This window comes from Pinus tabuliformis, chromosome 8 (genome assembly GCF_031772625.1).
Source record: "Pinus tabuliformis cultivar Carrire ecotype Pingquan chromosome 8, CPIR1, whole genome shotgun sequence".
NCBI lineage: Eukaryota > Viridiplantae > Streptophyta > Pinopsida > Pinales > Pinaceae > Pinus > Pinus tabuliformis.
This window is the reverse complement of record NC_142294.1, coordinates 1,914,383,855-1,914,403,681: the sequence shown is the minus strand read 5'-3', so window position 1 is coordinate 1,914,403,681 and position 19,827 is coordinate 1,914,383,855. Positions and strand designations below refer to the sequence as shown.

The 19,827-nt window shown below is 38.1% G+C and overlaps 1 protein-coding gene across 5 annotated transcripts in view; it reads right to left on the bottom strand.

The window, feature by feature from the left end:
* Nucleotides 1-19,827, bottom strand: part of LOC149244118 (uncharacterized) — a 336,741-nt gene that overhangs the window by 109,423 nt on the left and 207,491 nt on the right. For all 5 annotated transcript variants that reach the window (XM_089374743.1, XM_089374746.1, XM_089374744.1 and 2 more), the window contains one exon: nt 16,321-16,456. In XM_089374743.1, coding sequence (XP_089230869.1) covers nt 16,321-16,456 — 136 coding nt within the window. The remainder of the gene's footprint in view (nt 1-16,320; nt 16,457-19,827) is intronic.

The following is a 19,827-nucleotide window of genomic DNA, read 5'->3' as shown; positions in this document are numbered from 1 at the left end:
CTTGCCCTTCCTTAGCCCTTTATCCCTTAGCCACAGCCATTGAGGGTTTACGGCAAGCCTCTAAGGACTTTTTCTCCTAGGTCATGGTCCTTGTGGGGCCCATGGTAGCCCCTTAGGGCTCCTTCCCTTGTGTTGCAAGCCTCTAAGGCCTCTTGACCCTAGCCGCTATCTTCCCTTGGCCAATTTTCGGCCTTCGTCCCTCTCTTTGGCCTATCTCCTTCCACCCCTTGCCCTATTTTTGTCTTTGTTGGTCACTTAATTTTTGAAGCTAAATAATTGGTGTGTTTTGCAGAGATATTTGGCTCAAGTCTTGTGTTTGCAAGTGCTTCAAGCATTGGAAAAATGTTGACAAATTGGGAAAGTGATCTACTAGGCCTAAGGCCTAAGGGTTTGGTCGCTAACCTTCATCATTCCTCACTGCTTTCTACATCTCTCTGAATACATTCACAATAGTGATAACAACAGACTCTAAATTGGCATAAAATCAACTCATAGTTTGCCTAACACATTGATAAATTAATTGCATGAGTTGGGCATTTATCATTGACCTTATTCTATGTTTATTTGCTGACTGTCATAAGTGCAATCAGATCTGATATAGCAGTGATAAACACATCTTAAGAAGGATAAGATATCATAGACTTCATTTGGGTTCTTGTTTCTCATATTTGGTCAAGTATATGTTTCTCATTTCACACTTGAAATAGCTCTAAATTGGAATTTACACACCGTTGCCCTAAAGGATTTCATAATAGCTCATTTGAATGTGATTGGGATATAAGTAACATAGGAGCTTTCCTTGTTCATGCTTTATAGATTATAATTGTCTTGTTTCACGATTTTATGAGCAAAGTGCACTAACATATTTGTGGTTGTGACTTTGATAAATTATTCATAAGATCACATCTAATAGTTTCACTAACCAAAAGCACTCCAATCTCAAAAGGAATCATTGGATAATAGCTCTTGTCCTCTTTTGGCATCATTGGTTTATGGTTATTGTGAACCTTGGCATATCGGTGTATCTTGAGAAGCTCTTAACTTGAAATCCAATTACATAAAAATTTCTAACTGTCTCAAGTGATTGTTATTGGCATCTTGTATCGGAAACCATTGACTAATTGTTAAGTGGATAAGTCCTATAAGTTTCCTTAATTGCTATGTCTTGTTGGTCAATATCTTTGTGGAATTATTATGAGAAGATATTTTGTCTATTGTTAGCACTTGTATCATTAAGCACTTGGTCTTGTTTAAGATTGTCTTTCAATATATTGTTAAGTACTTTTGTTATAAGATAATCAACATTAAGTACTTGAATTACATAAACAATCTTAAATCAAGGCTCACTCATACCCTTTGCACAAGCATTCTAAGTCTAGCTGCATTAATAACTTACCTCCAAGCATAAGCCTAGTCGATAGACATTTAGGGCCACCCTTTCTCAATTTAGCTTGAGGAACATATACCCTCTTTAATGGTTAACACGGTGACCTTGCAGTCGTCAAAGTCACAGTGTTTGTAGTGCCGGAGACATTGGGTGGTTGGAACGCAACGTGAGGTATCGTTAATCAAGCCTTTGCTTGCTTCCGTTGGCTTCCACCCAACAACCTACTCTAGAGACTAGTTCTAAAACAGTTAAGAAGAAGGTTACACTTAGAATAGGCATTTAACTTAAAAATCAGTCAAGATTATGCATCTTACCTAGCTTGTAGGATTTGCACTTCATATACGATAGTCATTCATCCAAGCTGCGATTGTCCATCCAGTTACTTGCCATTTAATTGATAATAAGCAAGAAGTTGACTTCATAAGGCACTAGTCTCACAACTCAAATCTAATCTAATCTTGCTAAAATTAACCAAGTGGCTAGGCCACTCAATCGTGTCTCTCGGACTTGTTGGGGACTTGTCGATTGCCAACTTTTCCTTCATCTTCACATTTCCATAGGGACTACCCCCCATAGCCTATTCTTGGGAGACCGCTAGAACGGAGAGATGGGGAATCAGAGTGACAGCCCTGACCTGAGTCGTTGTCGCAGTGCCTATACAATCTGAGCAACAACATTTTTTGCCATAATTGTCAAGGACCAATTTATTGGACCCTGGTGTTAACGACAATCCTTCATTATTGATTTCTTATCTTTTCATTTAGCTCGTCAATTGACACATTTTTTGGCATCGTTGTCAGGGACATCTTATTCTCTACGCCTCAACGACAATTTCTAAATATTTTCATCTTTCATCATTTCTCATCCTCTCATCTTACCATTTTTCCTCTCACTAATCTTATCATCCTTTCTATCTACACCTTTAGCACCTGGACATTTGTTGGGAATCATGATTGTCGTTAGACCAAAATCCACAGGTATCAGTCAATGATCGCATCGCCAAAGACAAGGATCCACAAGAGGCGGTTAGTCCATGTCGCGAAACACACGAGGAGCGTTGATTTATCCAATGTCCAACAATCTCCCCCCCAACGCGAGCCGGATGTGTATCGAACTTGTGACCTACGCTCTGATACCACTTGTTGGGAATCACGATTGTCGTTAGACCAAAACCCACAGGTGTTAGTCAACGATCGCATCGCCAGAGATAAGGATCCACGAGAGGCGGCTAATCCATGTCACGAAACACACGAGGAGCGTTTGTTTATCCAATGTCCAACAATCAAAGTTAATCAATGTTGTCATTGATGTCAATATGGCATTGGCCGAAATGGCAAAGATGCCTAATGAATATCATGAAACCCTAGAATTAGATGATAAGGTTGAAGACAATAGATGCATGGTTCCAAATGATGTCATAACACTTTTTTGATACGAATGTCATCAATTAATATGTCAAGTCACTGATGAAGAAGTCTTAAGAAGTGCCAAGTGCCAAGTATTTAGATGCCCTTGATGACATATGAAGGACTACATTTGATGATGTCATACTCTTGATGAATGGCCACAATTGATGGTGGCACTTGATGAGGTCTTGATAACATGGTTGGAGATCATTTGATGGTTGGAAGACTATTTTGGAGTTCTCCTAATGATGTTGCACTATGACTACACTAGTATATGATGACATTGTTGATGCGTCATGCTACATGGATGTTGCACTCCTACATAATGACTCTGTGATCCTATGATGACATTGATAACAATGAAGAAGCCACGTCCCAAACATTCCTCATGTTGTCCCAAACTTTTTATGCATAAAATTTAAGGACAATCACAAAGAAAAATTATTTTGGACACCTTGGAGGCATCCTTTCAAAATGGATCCTAGACCATCTTAAAGAGGATTTTTTCCTCTTTCTAACGAGCCTTTATTTGCCCCGAAAATCCCAATAGTTTGTGAGATATTGAATTTTTAAGTTAAGGAAATTATTCCTAGCAGTGAGCCGACCTACACTAAGTCATACAAGTCGGCCTCACTTCAAATAGACATGTCCCTTCAGTTATAAACAAAATCACTATAAATATAAACCTAAATTTGTCCATTCAAGCTCAAATTTTTCGATGGAGACAAGACAAGAGGTAGAGAAGAAGTCGCAGCCCAAGAAAGCAAGGAAGACAAGTTTGTCGAATTGTTCTTGGGTTAAATAGTCTCCCACAAGTTCGAGCTAGGAGCAGCGAAGTTGCCATGGTTGTCATGGTCGGACTTGTCGTAGTTGTTGTGGTTGAAGTTGTCATAGTTGTCATGGTCGAAGCTATCGTAGTTGTCGTGGTCGAAGCTGTCATAGTTGTCGTGGTCAAAGCTAGCGTAGTTGTCGTGGTCGAAGTTGTTGTCGTTGTCGTGGTCGAAGTTGTCGTAGTTGCCATGGTCGTAGCTACTGTAGTTGAAGTTGTTGTAGTTGACGTGGTTGAAGCTACCGTCGTCAAAGTTGCCACAGTTGTTGAGGTCGAAGCTGACGCAGCTGTCGTATTTGTCGTGGTCGAAGTTGCCACAACTGTCGTAGTTGAAGTTGTCATAGTTACCATGGTTGAAGCTACCGTGGTCGAAGTTGTTGTAGTTTCCGTGGTTGAAGATGTCACGGTCGAAGTTGTCATAGTTGTCATGGTCAAAGTGTTGATTTATTGGGATTGGACAAATAGATCTTGTTGAAGTCTTCTCTTAAGAACAGAATAGGGCAGAGTTGGAGAACTTTGTGAAGCAGCGTATTGAAGATTTGTGGAGATCATTGAAGACCATGATGCATTGAAGCCATAATGAGGTAACCTTGGAGATTTTGTTGGGTGACATGAAGAACAGTGGCAATACCTACTATGAAGACAAGGTTGTCAGTGATGACGTCACGTGGAGACTAAGGGAAGGCATAGTTGAAGATTGGCAAGGCTTGTTGAAGAAGACAATGGGAGTCGTGAAGTATAACCAAATACATAAGGGTTGGAGCCTGTTAGTGTCAGTCTTTCCAGCCTTCCTCCAGTGATCAAATATGCTCTTACAAAGTGATCTCAGAGTGTCAAGGTCAAATTTTGTCATTTCAAAGAGTTTTCAAGCAAAATTTGGTCACTAGGCATTAGGTCTAGGGTTTGCTTTAACTCCTTCTAAAGTTGTCAAAATGTCGGTCCATGTCATTATTCAGCTGAGTCTATCATCATTCTTAGGGTTGTCATTATCATCTCAGTGTCTAATGAGTCATTGTACACCTTGTTCATGCTTCAGTTGTGCCTTAGCAAGGTCATTTCCCTCTCCTAGGGTTTTGAAAGCCAATTTCTCTTGGACGGTCAAGTCATCGGCAAAACTTGTATCCTGATGTTCATACACCTTCCCCTATCCTTAAAGTACCTTATCAAACACTTCCCATCCCTTAGATCTGTCAAATTCCTCATTTTTGCACAAACCCTAGTTTCTAGCTACAACCTGGCAATTTTCTAGGTTTGGCCTGTGTTTTGCCCTTTTGGACCCCTTCCCCTCGCTCAATCTCTGAGATTCCACTTTCCCCTGCTTCCTAACATCCCTCCCTACTTCCAAAAATTTCCCCAAGAATTTAGAAGCCCTTATCCCCTTCATTTCGCTTCATTTCGCTTCATTTCGACAAAATTCCTTGTTTCACACATCGGGATAAGTTTCACTCAAAAGATGTTTTAGAGAAATCAAAGATGAATTTTGGGAAACTGAGAGAGGTTTTTGTTCAAAACATGCCAAGGAAGAAAAACCTCCTTCACTTTTTACACAGGTGTCATGGTTTGAGAGAAATGTCAAAAATACCGTTGCCTTAGGAGAATCAAAGGCACCACTGAAGTGACCTTGGGAAAATCAAGTTTTCTCCTAGCTTGGTTGGCCAAATGACTTGCTTGATGGGTAAAATGATAACTAGACACAAAGAGCTTTCCAATGAGCTATCATGAGCTCAATTTGGGGTTGAGGAAGGCATTCAAAAGTTGACTGCAACAGCATTCTTCCTTGAGGCAGCCTCATTTGGCACATTTTGACCAGTCTTGGGAGATTTGATTTTTGACAGGGCAAATGAACTCCAAATTGAAAAATTCCAGTTGGGTTGGAAAGTAGACTCAAAGACCTTTCCAACGAGCTATCCTGCGCCCGATTTCGACACCGGGAAGGCCTCCAAAAGCCTCCTGCAAAACGCGACCCGTTGAGCCTGGCGCGCGACCCATCAGGCTGCCTTTTCCAGTGCAAAATTTACACAGGTGCGACCCGTCAGTGGCGCGCGACCCATTGGGTGAGGCACGCGACCCGTCAGCGCCCTCAATATCAAACTGCCTGCAAATTTGCCAAGGAGCCACAAATTGCCAAATTTTGCAAGGTTTGCTTAATCGAGGATGAGAATGGTGTTGATGGATTTGAATAAGGTCCCCGAAGAAGATGAGTCAAATACCTTTATTATGTTGTACAAAGATGGAAAGCCAATCAGCCAAGTTTCATGCTCCAATTCTCTAGTGAAGATACCTGTAGCCTTGCATGTTAAGGAGATGACTCCAGCGGCAATGCTTCCACTATCAAAGTTGCCTCGAGTTTATTTTCATGCAGCTGGCCAGAATCGGCAACAATCATTAGAATTTGAGACATTTCTTGGTTATCTCCTCAAAAGAGACAAAGTTGCTGTGTGTCATTTTAGATGGTATGAATTCCTTATAACACCACTATCTGGAAGTTTTGATCATGTTGGTGTTGCTTATCGTCTCATGAAGTCGTGTAGGGATGGTGAAGTTCTAGGTGGTGCTGCATCTAATGATAACAGAATTAGAGAACCAATGGCAGCTCAAGTGGATGCTGTGATTGGGCCCCAGAATCCTTCTTTATACACCAGGATATCACAGGATGATATAAAACGTGAAGACTCTCGGTCTAAGATGGTTGTAGAGGATGCTTACTTGCAGCCACAAAATTTTCAAACATTACACACAAGGTTGGTGAAGGGCAATGCAACTCGGGGGATTTCTAATGACTATCAACAAGGTGGACCATACCCAAATGTGTCAGCTCCATATGAACACATGTTTCCATTGCATAGGGCATCTGAAAAGGTCAACAGGTGTATTCAGAGTGGTTCACCTCGAGTAGAAAACAACACTTCACCTCGAGTGGAAAGCAACACTCCACCTCTGGCTGAGAATGCATCACATCAAAAGGAACATGGCACTAAATAGCCCAGCCACAGCACAAATCCCAAGAAATTTTGAAAATTTTGGGTCAATTTTGATTTTTCAGGCAATTTACAGGTTTTTGCTCATTAACGGGTCTCACCCCCCGCGCGACCCTACATCATGGCAACTCCATTTTGCAAAAACTCAGCATTTCCAGACTTGTCATGAGAAGTTATATATGCTCATCAATGGACTTGAGATTTTATAAAGTTTTGGGCCTCCAGAAAGTCAAAAAACAAGCAAAATTTGACTTTCTGCCACATTTTTGAGTTACAGAAAGCAGTCTTGGGAGATTGCAATTTTGGAGGGGCAAATGACCACCAAATTCAAAAATTCCAGTTGGGTTGGAAAGTAGACTCACATACCTTTCCAACAAGCCTACTCTTGCTCAATTTGGCCACCTGCAAGTGCCCCAAAAGTGGCTCCAAAGGCGCGCGACCCGTCAGGCAGATTTTTCCAAAATGCACTGTACAGCTCAGAATAACGCAGTTTGACCCAGTTTGACTTTTTGGGGTGAATTATGATTCTCTTTGATGTAATTATTGTACTTGAAAGACACTTTTACTCTTATGTAACACTTCTAGAAGATTCATTCATGAAAAGGGTAAATATTAAATGAATGAATTGGTTTCCTAGCTTATAGAGGCAAGTTGTTTTGACTGCCTAGTTTGTAGTGCTTAGTTTAGAAGTGGTTGAAACAGCTCCTAGGATAGTGAGCTCGACCCATGGAGGCAGGGAAAGAGGTTAGATCATCTATATTATGTACTTTCTTGCTCATTTTCATGGTTGGACTCTTGAGGGAGAAGCTATCATTGTATTATTCACTGTATCTCTGCAATTTTTGGCTTAGGAAGACCAGGGTTTTTGCAGTCCTCTTTGGGATTCTTGTGGACTCATGTGTTGATGGTGTGTTTCTCAATGTACTTGTAAGTGTGTTATGTGAATCATTTCCTTTCTTTTACTTCTGCACATTAAACAAATGAAGTGTTAAAGTAAGAATTCATCCCTGCCATGCTCTGCTTTTAAGTTTGTTTAATTTCAATGTTTTTTACTGTCTAAGGGGAATTCAAAGTTATTGTTTGCTCTCCTTGGCTCCTCACCTGTCATTCCTGACCATCCACCTCAATCAAAGGCATCAATACTGTCTCCTACCTCGCCCCAAAGAACCCCCTGCAAAAACTGTGTCCAATCCCCGCACCCAAAATTGCCATCCCCTCAATTTGCCACCGAAAACCCTAAAAACCCCAAATCAACCCTTTTGATCAGTTTACTAGCCTAAAATCAGTGTTACCCTATTGGTCATCTCATCCATTGAAGATCTCACCGAGATAGACCGGAGAGAGCCCTCTCCAGCCCCGTAGGGCTAGCTACGAGGCTAAGTGGTTTGATGTTGCCTTGAGGTTTACCTTTCTCAGCCTGAGGTGAAATTTCAAGCGCTAACAGAGCCCAAGAGGTTTGAGCCTCAAAAAGACAAGGTTGGTATCTTGGAGGATAGGGTTGGAGCCCTAGAGGATCGGAGTCCTCAAGAAACCAGGTCGGAGCCTGAACCAGATATAGGGTTGGAGCCCTTGAGGTTGGTGCCTCAAAATTGACAAGGTTGGAGCCTTGGAAGTCCAACTTGGTGCTTGGAAAATAAAGGTTAGAGCCTGGGAGATTGAAGATCAGTGTCTTCACCTAGGGTTGGAGCCCTACATATATTGTAATTGATTTATTGTAAAGAAGAAAGTAACAAAAACATTTATTCTTATTGTTCATTTTGTGTTCTAGCCATACATATATTGTAATTGATTTATTGTAAAGAAGAAAGTAACAAAAACATTTATTCTTATTGTTCATTTTGTGTTCTAAATATAAGTGATCTAACTAGTAAAAGTAACAATTGAAAAGAAATATGGATTCACCCCCCCTCTCAGTATTTCCAACAACATTTTGGTTGGTTTCCTATTTAGGTGGTGACTCCACTTATCCAACCATTCACAAGAGCTTACTCTAGAAGGAGTCCCGGTAGCTTGGTTAACCCCGCCCCCGATCCTAAAAAGGTTCTAAGAGCTCGGTTAAACAACTTACACTCTAGAGAGCGTTTAATCTTTCTCGGACAGGAAGCCCTCCTTGATATCCACTTGCTTTTCATTACTCCTTCCAATCAAGTCTTCATGAATTATTACAGGCCTTGCAACTTTACCAATGTTCAGGGATATCCTCACAATCTTCCAAATGAATCTACTATGAACAAGCTTCCAACCTTCCAGGGGAATAATGCCATCAATGTCGAAGCTCATATAAAGAAGTTCAACACCTTTATACAGAGATTTGCATACAATCATGAGGACGTCAGAACAAAATTGTTTGTTCTCTCATTAGAAGATAATGTGTTGGATTGGTTTCATGATAAAACAGATAATAGTTTTGACTCTTTGCAGGCCCTCACTGATGCATTCAGAGACAAATTTGGGGGCAAAAGAGAAGGAAAATATTTGGTCAAAAAGCTTAACTCCATTAAGAAAAGGGAAAATGAAACAATGGAGGACTTTAACCAAAGATTTAATGGTCTTCTTAGAGATATGACTCTGGATTACAAGCCACCTAATAAGACAATATTAGAGCAATATCTTGAAGCCTTTAATGTTGACAACCAATATGAGATTAGACGTGCCAAGCCTGTTACTCTAGTTGTTGCACAAAATACTGTTGAAGAATTAGAGAAGGATAAAACAGCTTTGGGTAAGTCAGAAATTCTTGGTTTTAACAAAGGTTCAGTTAAATCTAAGGTAAAAGAAATTAAGGAGGTCGAGCATAATCAAATTAAAGAATTAACTCAGATAGTTAAGGAAATGAGACTTGATTATGCTCGAGATATGAGTGCCATGCAATCTAGGATGGTTCAAATGGAACGAAATCAAGCCCAGAATATGCATCCTAGAAATAATAATAACAACAGAGGAAATAATAATCCATGGTCAAGAAGAAATCCTCCTAGTGATCAGAGGCCTCCTACTCCGCTTGAGTCTTCCAATGTTGATCAGCTTATCCCTTCTTGCAGACCATGTGAAAGATTCCACGAGGAAAGTGCATGTGCCCTTGCAAGAAAGATCTTGGATGAAGCAGCTAATGAACAAATAAACAATATTGGTCAAAGTTCTTCCAAGGAAAGTCGTTGAGCAGATATGATTCCTTCATTCACCATCAATAACTTCAGTGACAAAAAAGATACCATAATGCAGGTGTATGGTGAAAAGCCATCCGAGGAACAGATTCTAGGAATTGCTAAAAGTAATGGTTACACTTATTAAAGGAAGGGTAAAGAACAAAGTCAAAGTAAACAGGTTGCTTCTGAAAAATACAAGTCACGATTAAAAGTCGATTGGGCCACTTGGATTAACAAAATTAAAATGTTTGTCTCAGTGCTTGAGCTTCTAAAGATTCCATCTGAGTGGGCATCATTCTTCAAGGCTTTGGGTATGGTTCAACAAGGTAATATCGATAACAGTCCTAAAGATGAAGAAATTAAATTAAAGGATCTAAACTGCTACATGACCAATGAAGATCATCAGCTGACTTTGGATATTAATGATAGTGTGCTTCATAAATGTAAGCTTGACTCCGGTGCATCAATGAATGTTATGACTTAAAAGGTTATGGATCAATTGAACTTAAGAATTTCTAGACCTTACCGTAACATTTGCTCAATGGATTTTAGAAAGGTTGGAGTCCTTGGTGTGGTCAAAGATCTACAGGTATCCTTCACTAATTATCCATATAAGATCATCACCGAGGATATAGATATTATTGATGTTCTAGATGTATAGGGAATGCTCCTATCTAGGAAGTTTGTAGTTGACTTGGGTGGGTTTATTCAGATGGACTTATCATATGCCATTATTCCCGTTGCAGCAGGTGATATGGTCAAATTATACAGGGAAGTTGAAAGAAGATATCATGTTGAGTATCCAAAAAGACCAGAAAAAGGTGAAGAAGTTAAGCCACAACGCCATCCACCGCATTTTGAGTCAGACTTCATTCAGCCAGTTTATCACTTCCTCTCGCCACATCTTCCATCCTATCTTCCGAGCAGAAAAAGGAGAAGGCTTCAATGTGACAGAGATGCACAACACAGTGATCAGAATCTACATCAACCAAAGAGGGTCAAATTCCAGTAAGGGACATTTGATAAACAACCAATTGATCTACCTGTATGCAAACAGATGTTCGAGATTGTGCCACACAAATGACATCCAATACCATGGGGCATCTTTTGTATAGTATCTCCAACCCTACTCCTTTTCATCTATGTCACTAGCAAGTTTTATTTTCATGCATTTAAGTTATATGTTCTTTCATTTCAGTTTGTTAGAGTAGATTTTTCTATTCTTGCAGATATTCTATATATGCATTATGATTTCGATTTTGAATGGATATCTATTTGATGGACTTATGTTTTCTTGGTTACAAGATTATGGGATTCTCACATTGCTCCTTTGAAGCAACGTATCCCCAAATGGAGCCAGATGTTGCACCCATTTTTTAAAAATTCCATGGAAACAGGATTTGATGATTTCGAAGAATTTTTTCAAAGTCAGAATCATTAACCAGCAGTCTGTTTTGTGTCATTGTAAACCCATTCTGCAAAATTATGATGTAAATGATGCTAGTATGACCATTTTATTATGTAACAAGCTAGATAAGCCTACGATTTTGGCAATGGATTTCATCCTAGGAGGTTTTTCGTCTCACTGATTATTTGTGTTTATAAACACGGATGATCAACAGATTTTTTTCCCTCCAGCCTCACCCGAAAGATAAGGTGGAATTTATCATCGAAGTCCTAGGTGAGTCTTAGTGTTTTAGTTGAGTCTACTGTAAAACTGATTTAGGAATAATTTAAGCTAATTGGCTAAATTATTTTATTACAAATCACTTGGTCTACTAGATCATATTGTGTCGCAAAATTGGGTAATTATTTTGAGGGACTATGACAAACGGGTATTCCCCCTTTGAGGGTTGAATTTGTAAAATCTTATGTAAAAAATGTGGACCCTCATACTTAGACACCATGGCTAAAATATTTGACAGTGGAAAAATAATTAATCCCCTCATGTCAATTAATTAATTTCTCTGACAAAAATAAAATTAAATCCTAAGCCAAAAAATTAATTAGTTAGAGTCAACAAATTAAAATGTTCGAGAAATTAAATTCTCCAAGTGGAAAAATTTGTGGATCTAAAAGAAATTAATTTTTGGAGGTCCTCCACCAAGGGAATATTGGAAATTTCAAGAAAAATTGGACCCTTGGACCTTGGTGGTTAAGTCAAAGTCAAATTTTATAGGAACATATGGGGAAGTATCGTTAATCAAGCCTTTGCTTGCTTCCCGTTGGCTTCCATCCAACAACCCACTCTAGAGACTAGTTCTAAAATAGTTAAGAGGAAGGTTACACTTAGAATAAACATTTAACTTAAAATCAATCAAGATTTTGCATCTCAATTCTCACCTAGCTTGTAGGATTTGCACTTCATATAAAAATAGTCATTTATCCAAGCAACAATTGTCCATCCGATTACTCGGCATTTAATTGATAATAAGCAAGAAGTTGACTCCATAAGGCACTAGTCTCACAACTTAAATCTAATCTAATCTTCTAATCTTGCTAAAAGTAACCAAGTATCTAGGCCACTCAATCATGTCTCCCAAACTTGTTGGTTGTCAACTTGTCGTTCATCTTCACATTTCCATAGGGACTACCCCCCATAGCCTATTGTTGGGAGACAGCTAGAATGGAGAGGTTAGGGATCAAAGTGACAGCCCCCGACCTGAGTCATTGTCGCAGTGCCTGTACAATCTGAGTGACAACAGTTCCAATGACCAAGGCAAAACCCCTCAAGGAGAAGCCCAAATGATTCTTCTTTTATTAGATTTTTTCAATTGTTCAGCAGAGTACAAAGAGAGAGAGAGAGAGAGAGAGAATGAGAATGAATAAAGTCACCAATGTCTAATCAACGTGTAGTTGAAATGAACTTGCTCTTTGCTTGAAAATCTCTTCCTTCTCTTGATTAGATCATATCTTTCACACTTGCTCCAGCTCTTCCATTGCTCTAGCTCTTCACTAGCTCTCACAATTCTCTTGCACACACTCAACACTTGCTCTTCTTCCTCACAATGAACATGCTACTCTCAACTCTCGCTTACTCTTGCTTAAAGATGAGAAAGGAGAGGAGTTACAAAATGAATTCATGCTTTGAGCCAATAATAGGAGAATCGAATTCCATGAAGGAGGAGTTACTTGAGAAGTGTAACTTATCCCAAGAATAGAGAGAGAGCTACACTTGTCTTGAGGAGTTACAAATCGAATTAAGAAGAGAAAGAGAATTACACTTAAACATGAGAGAATATTTGGTGAGAGTTACAAATCAAATTGAATAAGGGAGTTACAAGTGCACTTATGAGGAGGAATTACACTTTTTGTCATACATTGAATTAGTGAGGGAGAGTTACATTCTCTTCGGTGCGGAGTTACTATTTTATTCCAAGAAAGAGGTTCGATTTGCCAAGTAAGAGATTCTCAATTTAATTTATTTATTCCATGAGAAAATTTGTTTTTATTAATCCATTAAAGGTGAATGGCTTTAGACTATTTTATAGATAATAGTATCATAATAATAATAATACTAGTAAGGTTAAAAATATTAATTATTGACTTGTATAATCATGATTGATTTGATTTTAAAGTGGATTCCATATGTCGAGATCATCTTTAATCATTTAGACATGACTTTTTATTTTCGGAAAGTCACTTCCAAATTGAAATGTGACTTAATATTTTTGAAAATTCATATTAGAATTGTTATAGATGAAATTTTATTATAGGTGGTTCAAACAGAACTGAAAGATATGATTTCTTCTAGGAGAAATTCATCCCTGAGCTACCAAATTTTAACACAAGTATAGAGTTCCTATTTTACATATATGATGAAACACTGAAAAAGTTGTACTAAAACTCAAAAAATACCCCATATTCAGTGTTCCACGGGGACTCGGCCCCCCCTAGGGGTCTAGTTTCCTAGCTCCCCCGCGCTCCAGGGACTTGGGGACGAGAAGGGGTCGTTTCCCCACGCTCCCAAAAAACAACGTACGCAGGGGGGATGTGCCAGGGGGACATTTCCTTGTGCTGAGGGGTCGTTTCCGAAAAGGGAGTCGTGGGGGGTCGAGGTGGGGGGTCGAGGGGCCCAATTTTTTTAAATAAACTTTTGTTTATAATTAAAATTTAACATTAGGGTTTCAATTCGTTTTCTTATAAATTTAATTCATTAATCGCCCTAGCCCTTCACTCCATTCGCAAGACGCTCCTAGTTCCTCTGCAGCAGAGAGGAATTGGTCCACATATAGCTTCATCCACTCTATCAAAAGGAACAAGCTTACCTCTAAAAGAGAGGAGAAGTTAGTTGTTGTGCATAGTGCCCTACGTCTTGAGCATAGGAAGACACCTGAGTATTTGAAGGGACCAGCAACACAATGGGATGTTGATCCAGAGGATGATGCACAGGTAGATATGGAGGAGAGACTTGATGAGAGACAGATGGGGTTGGTTCGTATGCCGCTTAGCATGTTTGAGAATGCTAGTGATTCAGATTCAGATGGTGATATGGTTGATCCTTATTTATTCGTGCAGTAGTTGGATGCAGAGACTAGCGGGGTATTAACTTGAGGCTTGAGAAAAATTATGCTCATTAATCTTTCGATATGTTGATGTTCTTATGTTATTCTGACTCTATAAAATTTTGACTCTTGATGTATCAAACTTGACTTTTATAATTTTATGTCAATATTCAATGTTCATAGTAGGAAGTGGAACGTCAATATGGTTTAAACTTTAATCATAATGTATGATGTGTGATTATAAATTGGAATTTTAAATTAATATGATATTAGAAAATGATATTCATATCAATGATCATGCTTTGCAGCGTTTCAATTCAAACCCAATTGTCATAGTGGACTCAATTTATAAATTATATTTTATATTTATAAGCTTTTAAGACCTTGAAGTCCCCCCATGTTTCCTAAAAATTGGCAGGGAGCTTTTGCATAGGCCGCTCCCGCGTATCCTTGCTCCCTCACTCCCTCGTCCTGGAAACTTGGTGGAACATTGCCCATATTTTACCTTCTCCATGTGGTCCGATGGGCTTAATTCCATCACGAAATACCTGAACTGAGGATCCCACATTAACTTTAAATTTAAATTTAATAAATTATCATTTAAAGAAAGATACAATTCCGAAAAGAAGGCCAACTAGACAAGAAGATTAGGTTTAAAACGGTTTGCTGGACAATGAATGGAAGTCCTTCATATGCTCACAATGAGAAATGTATGAAGTGAAAGGAGGTGACAGGGAAGTATATTTATACCGTTGGGTTTAGAGGTTAAAGGGAGTAAGGCATTTCTTTCTTTCTTTCTTCGTCTTTCTATCTTTTAGGTTGACTGGGCGCTCAGATAAGTGGCCTAATCATCCTTTTGGGATTGGCTGAGTCAAAGGCTAACTCAACTAGAAGGCCCAGTCAGCTAGTAGTTCAAACAAGTTTTACCCAAAATGGATTCAAACTGGCTGATTCAGTTTGAATTAGTCGATTATGATATAACTGATCTCAACCAGTGAGGCCAGAAGCACGTCCTAGGCTAATTTGGTGAAATAGATATCCCTTGGCTAAGGCATCTATGCCAAAGCTGAAACTCACTCAATTAATAAAGTACCATTGAGCAACCAAAACAAATGTAATTGTATCCCTCACAAGCTAGTACGAAACCCTAAGCAGCTTTGATGTCTATAGAATTAATTGGAATTACCCTTAAAAAAGAAGAAAATACACATTCACATCAATCCATCTTTCCTAATCTTTTCCCTCTGATATCCAGCTATTTTGTTTATTCACAAGTCCTTATTCAGATTTGTAATTAATAGCTGGCCTGTCAAACACTAATAAAAGACTTTGGATCCACTGTTTTCCATTGTTACCTGGGGACAATTTTTAATTAGTTTATCGATACCTCAGCTAGATTTCACTTACTAGAAAAACTGTCATGCATTCTGCACTTTAGTGTCTCAACAATTGTGCACCTTTTTCTGATCACAGCCACGTCCATGGAATAGCATTACTAAAGAGTAAAAAGCAAAGAAATGGGAGAAAATTACAAGGCATTATCAGGGTTCATGGCAGTTAAAAAATCTAGATGGAAAATCCCTTATGTAACTGGTGTTTTTCAGTGCTGATTACAGCAGACAATTTCTTCTACCAAATTTCATTGATTATATGACCGTGCTCCTATATGAGGCAGATAAGAATCAATGTGTTCTGATACAGACCTTGTTATGGGTTCCCTTCACCAAACAGTATTTCTTAATATCAACAAAATGTTTTCTTTTACCTAGTAGAATGTACAAAAACCGGGGCCTCTTAGATATTGGCTTTATGCTTACTTTCAATCAGTGAAATTCGCTTGAATTTACAAAATAATAGATAAGACAATCATTATTTGAAGCCAGGAATTACAAACCATGAAAATGCATTCATCATAACTGGATGGCATGACTGGAGTTACTTTTAACTTTTAAGATAGGCAAAATTGCAGGACCAGTATCTTGATGCATAAAGCAGAGATTCAAAAGACACAAATCATCTGTCACATTCTTTCCAACGTAGTGCTGATGAGAAAGGAAAGAAGAATGTACCTTCAAAGAAGGAGCAAGCTCGAAAAAATCACCAACAATGAAATCAATATTATCAGCAGCTCCATATATTCTTGCATTGTGTTGAGCATAAACAATTTTTTTTGGATTGATATCTATAGCAATCACATGTTGACACCTGGGAACAACACCACCATCAATTCTCTTTTAATAACAATTGAGTCAATGATAAACTCTACACAAAGAAGTTTATAGATTGCAAAGAAATCAGTGTTAGAAAAACCTCACCAAGTATCGCATTTTAATTCCATCTCAATCTAAGCAAGTGAAACAAAGTAACACCCAACTCAATTGGTAACTTTAAACTACATTGCACGGATACAGATATCATTGTTGCAAAATCACAATATTTTGCCATGTCATATACAAAACAAAAATTCATCCCCAACAAAATCACAATATGGCAATGGCTAGAGGAAAATTGCTATTCTTGAATAAAATGATGACAAAAAATTGATAGGCCATTGAAAATACCCTATATCATCTGTACCATCAAAACCTACACCTTAAGTGGTGCTACCTGTTGTCACTCATATTGTACAGGCACGATGCGACGTCACAAGTCAGGTGCTGTCACTCTGATACCCAACCTCTCCATTATAGTTGTCTCCCAACCGCAACCTATGGGCGTTAGTCCTTATGGAATATGAAAAAGTGAGACTAGTTGGCAACCAACAAGTCTGGGAGACACAATTGAATGGCCTAGCCACTTGGTTGATTTTAGCAAGTTAAAGGATTAGATTGAATCTTTTATGAGACTAGTGCCTTATGGAGTCAACTACTTGTTTTATATTGATTAAATACCAAGTGACCGGATGAACACTTATTTCTTAAGATATGCTTAGCTATCCTATATGAGATGCAAGTCCTAGAACCTAGGTGAAATACATGAATCTTGATTTATTTCAATTATATGCCTAGCTAAGTAAATCCCTTAATCCTCAGTTGTTTTGAGGCTAGTCTCTAAAATAGGTTGTAGAGAGAAGTTAGGGCAAAGAAAACAAAGGCTTGGTTAACAATACCTCCCCTTGAAATCTAACATACTTGGTGCTTGTTGACCACTACGTATCAACGACCCATAGCAGTACACCCCCTTTTTTCACAAGAGGGATAGCGTCTGATCAACGTGTTCGTGTCGTTCAGCTTTCATCATCAACCTGATTGTCATGTTATAATGTAAACCCATTCTGCATGTATATGATGTAAATAATTTTAGCAGATCTGTGTCATGTATGTAATTGCCTAAGTAAACCTATTTTTCTAGTGACGATCTACATTCCGGGAGGTTTTTTGTTTCACCAATTCATTCTTGGATGGTCGGCAGAGTTTTCCTTCAACCTTACCCCAAAGCCGAAATGAATTTTGTCACCGGGATCTTAGGCGAGTCCTTGTTTTATAGATCGAGTCTATGTAAAAGTGATTTGGGAATAATCATAACTATTTGGTTAGGTTATTTTATTACAAATTGCTTAGTCTGCTGGATTATATTTGTGTGGCAAAAATGGATAGTCTGTGAAGGTCTATTTCAGATGGGTTTTCCCCCTTGTGATGTAAATGATACAAAGTGCCTTGAGGGTTGGAAAAATAATTTATCCCCTCATAGGTTAATTAATTAAATTTTTTGGTCAAAAATTAATTAAAATCCTAAGCCAGAAATTTAATTAATTATAGGTCTTAGGTAAATTTAAATTTTCCAAAGGAAAAATTCGTGGATCCTTAAAATTCAAATTTTAAAAGGTCCAAAGACTGAGGTAAATTAATTATTTTTCTAAATTTTAAGTCTTTGGTCCATGGGGTTTAAGTCAAAGTCAAATTTTTTAGGAAATTAACTCAAAATTTTTATTTTTGAGTTAATTAAAATGCATTTAATTGAAAAATTCGAATTTCTCAATAATTTAAAATTTTGACGGATGAGATTAAAAGAAATTTTAATCCTAATCAACGGTTGAGATTGCTTTGACGAGGATCACCCCAACCAGTCGTTGGAGGATTTATCTTTAAATAGGAGGTCATTTGTTAGTCAGTTCATCCGATCTCTGGATTGTGTACTAAGCTCTCAAGTTCTCTTGTATACTTTTTTGAAATAATGCAAATTACTTTAGGTTTCAACGTGTTGTAGTGTTCCTCTTCATGAATTTATGGTAACATTGTTTTAATTTCTGCTTAATATTATGTTAAAACTATCAATCAATAACTCTCTTAGAATAATCTGAACACAAGTATCTTATTCAGTTTGTTGGATCTAGGGTAACATTTTTAATTTTGATTGAAATAGCAGGTATCTCTATTTTTTCATAATTTTATTGTTGTTTTATTTCTCTTCTTGATTTGATGGTTCATCTAGTGTTTGCAGAATATCTCTCAGGTTCTGATTGAGCGTTTGGAGATAGTCCTCGGTTGGACCAACCAACTCTCAACACATATTTTCTGAAGAGCCTACTTCATATAAGCCTCAGATTTATCTAACGATAATCTTGTTTTTGCAGGGTGTTTTTGGGCTAGTACATCTCTAAAATTTAAAAATATTTTAAATATTTTGTGGAATTTTTGATAGATCTAGCTATTAAGAGCCTTAGATTATCAGATCTGGGAGCAGAGTTGGACTTATACTCCTCAAGCCTGATAGATTTGTAAATTATTTGTATAGTTCTGTAAATTATTTGTATAGATCTATTATTTACTTGTGTAGATCTGAAATTTTGTAACATAATTTAGAATTTTAACACGGGTTTTTGGGATTTTCTCTATTTTCGTACATATTGGGTAGGGTTTTTCTCTTTTCACTTGTTCAGGGATAGATCTGAGAAATCAGCCAAGAAAATCTTCAGATCTAAGCTCGATCTAGACCCTAGAGGACAAGATCTGAGCTCAAAGATTGTTTGCAGGAATAGATCTGAGAAATCAGCCAAGTAAATCTTGAGATCTGAGCTAGATCTAGACCCTGGAGGGAAAGATCTGGGCTCTAAGATTGTTTGCAGGAATAGATCTGAGAAATCAACCAAGAAAATCTTCAGATCTGAGATTTTTCAAGCAGATTTGGGGGTTTTGAGACAGATATAGACCCTGGAGGGCAATATCTTATTCCAAATCTTTTTACAAGGCCAGCCATTAAAGATTTTGCAATAAATTTGAAGATCTGAAGCAAAATAATTCTTTTTTCAGAACAAGGGTTTCAAGTTTTGGGGATCCTAAGCCCAAATCTGCCTTCTCCTAGCCCAACGCTAGTTCTATTGGGCCTAGTGCTAGCTCTCATTGGCCCTAGATTCCCTTGCTCCATTTCTGATTTGAATATTTGATTTTCTGAAGCTAATCATTGGTGGGTTTTTGCAGAAAATTTGGTAAAAAATTGTGTTTCAGATATTGAAATTTTTTTGACAACTTAGGCAAGTGATCTTCAAGACCTACAGCCTAAGGGTTTGATCTCTAAACCATCTTTTTCCTCACTATTTGTTACAGCAGTCATATACCTTTCTAATAGTGGTGAAAAAC